The sequence below is a fragment of the Anopheles cruzii genome, unplaced genomic scaffold (genome assembly GCF_943734635.1).
Source record: "Anopheles cruzii unplaced genomic scaffold, idAnoCruzAS_RS32_06 scaffold01051_ctg1, whole genome shotgun sequence".
NCBI classification, from domain to species: Eukaryota; Metazoa; Arthropoda; class Insecta; order Diptera; family Culicidae; genus Anopheles; species Anopheles cruzii.
The window spans coordinates 3335-7052 of record NW_026454636.1 but is presented as its reverse complement, the minus strand read 5'-3'; the positions used below and the strand labels follow the sequence as shown (position 1 = coordinate 7052).

The 3718-nt window shown below is 42.2% G+C and overlaps 1 protein-coding gene across 1 annotated transcript; it reads left to right on the top strand.

The window, feature by feature from the left end:
* Positions 1–3: 3 nt before the first annotated feature.
* Positions 4–860, top strand: LOC128276373 (uncharacterized; the record flags this gene model as incomplete). Its single annotated transcript, XM_053014838.1, has 2 exons — positions 4–621; positions 699–860. Coding segments are annotated over 2 exons (780 nt in total), but the record flags the coding sequence as incomplete, so codon positions are not given.
* Positions 861–3718: the final 2858 nt, after the last annotated feature.

Genomic DNA, 3718 nt, shown 5'->3' with positions numbered 1-3718 from the left:
CGCTTCAGTGTGGCGTACGCGAAGCTGAACATTTGCTACGCGGTCCTCTTCAACATCGTACCTCTGGCGTACAACTACCCACAGCATGTGCTGCACTACTACGGAGTGAATTCTTCGACTAAACGAACGGTGGAGTTCATCCTACCTTTGGTGCAAAACTTTCATGGACTAGATATTCGACATAACATCCTGCACTACACATTGTACTCCTTGTGCATCATACCGGCCTGCGTGTCTACAACCATTATGCTTTGGTTCAAGGGAATGCTTTTCATACTTATTCGCTACAACACGTTGCTCTATCAACTAGTGAATGGGTTGCTGCGTGAGTATGCTCAGAAGTCGTCCACAGCATCTGTTGGGGCATTTGGTGGACAACGCCATTTGGTGGACATCATCGAGCTACATCTCACCGCGATCCAATGTACCTCGCTTCTGGACAGCATTTTGCGCCTGATATTGCTTGTTCAATCCCTCGGCTGTTTGCTACTGTGGGGTTTGCTACTTTACTACATTACCCGAAATCCAAACTTAAATCTGGTCAATGTGATGGTGCTGATGTTCTCGATCGTCATTGAAATGTGGTGCTTCTCATACCTTGGCCATCGACTCACAGAAGAGGTATGCCATTAAAGCCCGATATCTTCTGTTAGTAAACGTTTTCTAGCAGTCTGCTGTATAAACATTATATTTTAAAGAATGCTATGATCAGCCACACTGCGTACAGCACCTATAATTGGTACAACGAGCCACGATCGGTGCAACAATTCCTGCAGCGTATCATCTTGCAGTCCTCAAACCGAAAAGCGACCATTACGGCGGGAAAGTTCTACAACGTCAACATAGTGTCATTTGCTCAGGTATGCGGGTTTTCATCGACGGCTGCTAATAAAATCATTTTTATAATGTTCTTTTTACTTTTTTATCTCTCTCTCTCTCTCTCTGCGTCTTTTTTTCTCTCTAGCTTGTTAAAACATCTTACACGTACTACATGATAATGAAGGAAGTATTTTAGTGTATAAAGTATCCATGAAACTTACTGCTCGGCTACAAACATACCAAACATTATTAGAACTACGAGAAGGAAAATTGCCAACACATCATTTAACCATTGTCAAAAAAATAAATTAAAAAGCAATTAAAGTTTCAATGCATAAACGTTTGATGGTATGGTAAACTTGAAAAGTAAATATATAAATATAGCACTATCCAACAAATGTCAACTGTAATTATACGTAATGCGTTTGAAATGAATGAACCAAGAAAACTCTAACACTCTAACAGAATAGTTCGCTCAGCAAACATTGCCATAAAAATATGCAATAAATGTGATGTGAACTTAATCATCTGATTCCATCACCAAGAATACCAAACAATTTGATAGCGATCATTTTTGTTTCCTTACTTTCTACAAAACCACCAACTGTGTTTGGGAACATGTACGTTGAAGCAATGTTGGGCAAATCTTTTACGCAGACCAAAAGACCGCATCCCGTTAGACCGAAGCAATCCATCGCCCACGACATCAACGGGAAGGTATGATGATAACGGCATCAACATTTGGCGAGGTACGTATACTAATGAAAACAACACGAGAACTTTAAAACGCGGAGGATATCACGCACGAATTATCTGGTCGAAATCTACGTTTTTCCAAGGAGAGCCTCGAATTTAAATCTTAAGAAAATCAAGAATCCACCAGCTTGCTAGTACTAGGACACGAACGGACACAGTTATTGCTAAGCACCGCTCCAAACCAGGATCTAAATATGTATCACCTTTTCCAAATTAAAGCAAAGCGGCCATTTTGAGCACAGCGAGTGTATTACGTGAGCAAGGTATTTTGTGCGCCCGTATTGCTCTCAACGATTGCAAAAACATATTTTGCTGCAGAGTAATAGGGGACCCTATAACCACGGGGTATAGGGTAGGGTGCACCACATGCAAGTGTACCACAAAACAACTGTCTTTGGTACAAAGTAGCGATAATGCCCTTCTATGTTGACACGATCACATCGCCGCCCACACGACCAACTTTTACATTCCTCAATCAACATTCTTTATAATTATAAAGATATATATAATAATACTAGCTGTTCCCGGCGCGCATTGCCACGCCTCATTTCATCCTCATTTCTCGATTATCTGGCGTTTCAAAGGACTTCCTGGTGATGTATCCGATCAGCTTCCCTTCTCATTTCTCGCTTATCAGGCGTTTCAGAGGATCGCACTTCCTCATGATGTATCCGATTGGCTTCCCTTCTCGCTTCCCGTTGCTCCTCTGTTCCAAATGATCGGGCTCCCTAGTGACGTACCCGATCGAGTTTCCTTTTGGCATCCCGTTGCATACATGTCAAAACACGCACCAGCTAAATTTGGCTCAAATGACTTGAAAACTATCCGAGGTTTGCTGAAATTTTGTACGGGAGACCCCCTTTGTAAAGAGGGCAGAGGTTTCAAACATTCTCCAGAACATTTCTCCTTCTCAAGAACTCCCACACGGAGAATTTGGTTCGATTTGTTCGAAAACAACCCGAATTGTACTGAAATTTATGTTCCCAATTTTTGGCAACCAAAATTATATTTTAATTTTTTTTTATTTATTTATTTACAATTGTTCGCCTGTGGCTTCACAAATTGAAGCTTACTAAGGCCTTAAGTGCTTATACATAAATGTCATGAACGAACCTTTCAAATAAATGTTCAACAATTAAAAAATATTCAGCTGTTTTTTTTATAACCAAATGAAATCATGTATCGTTAATGAAACACCCTGTAGAAGATTATCAATGTCGTAATGCCGTAAAAAAAATTTCTACCTCATAGTAAGAATTATTATTTTGATTCTGTGAACCGTGATCCCTTGAAATTAGGCCCCGGCAGGAGGTTCGTACTGCAGCCGTAATTTCACTTTCTACTGCGCGCAACACTGCTGCGTGAGATGAGGACGTTGATCACTGTGCGAGAAAAACGACAATCTTCTAGAAGTTAGCAACAGTAATAGCACGCGCGCGTCTTAGAAAGGCTAAAAAATGAAACATTTTCAAAACACTGACGACACACGAGCGAGAGACAGAAAAGAACACGCACAGTTTTCCGGCGCAATGTATTTTTAGAACCGCGCCGAACGATACCGCAACCAGAAAGTCTATCTACATACAAAATACAGGCGCACACAACACCGAAGGCCGTTTGAAACAAGAGCTTCTTCAATGGGGTGGTGGCGTAGTATGGCAACCCGTAACATGATGACGATCGTCGACAGTTCTGCCACAGATCTTATACAGAATGGAGGGCAGAGCATTGCGTTCAGAAAATAAGCAGCGGTATGTGCGACCTATTCGCAAGATGCATTGGAAAGATCCTCACGAGAAAACCAGAAAACTAAGGAGGATGAGATAAATTACGGTCACATGGGAAAAGCGGTGGCCGGGACGGACGTAAAGCAGTCGCTAATTTTTGGTGCTCGAGGTTTTGTGAGCATCTCCGAAATTCAACACCCAAAGACGGTAGAGCAGGCGATAGTGGCGATCCAATCAATCTGATGTCTCCCGAACGGTCCCCAGAATTGTTGCTATCAGCGAGGAGTTGATAATCTTGAGCAGCCAAAAAAAGAATTAGGCAGTCGCTGTCGGCTGTCACTGTCCTTCATTTCGGCTTTCAGCTTCGGTCAAAATGGCGCAACCGAGAAGTACGTTAAGCAGCGGTGGCCACCCAG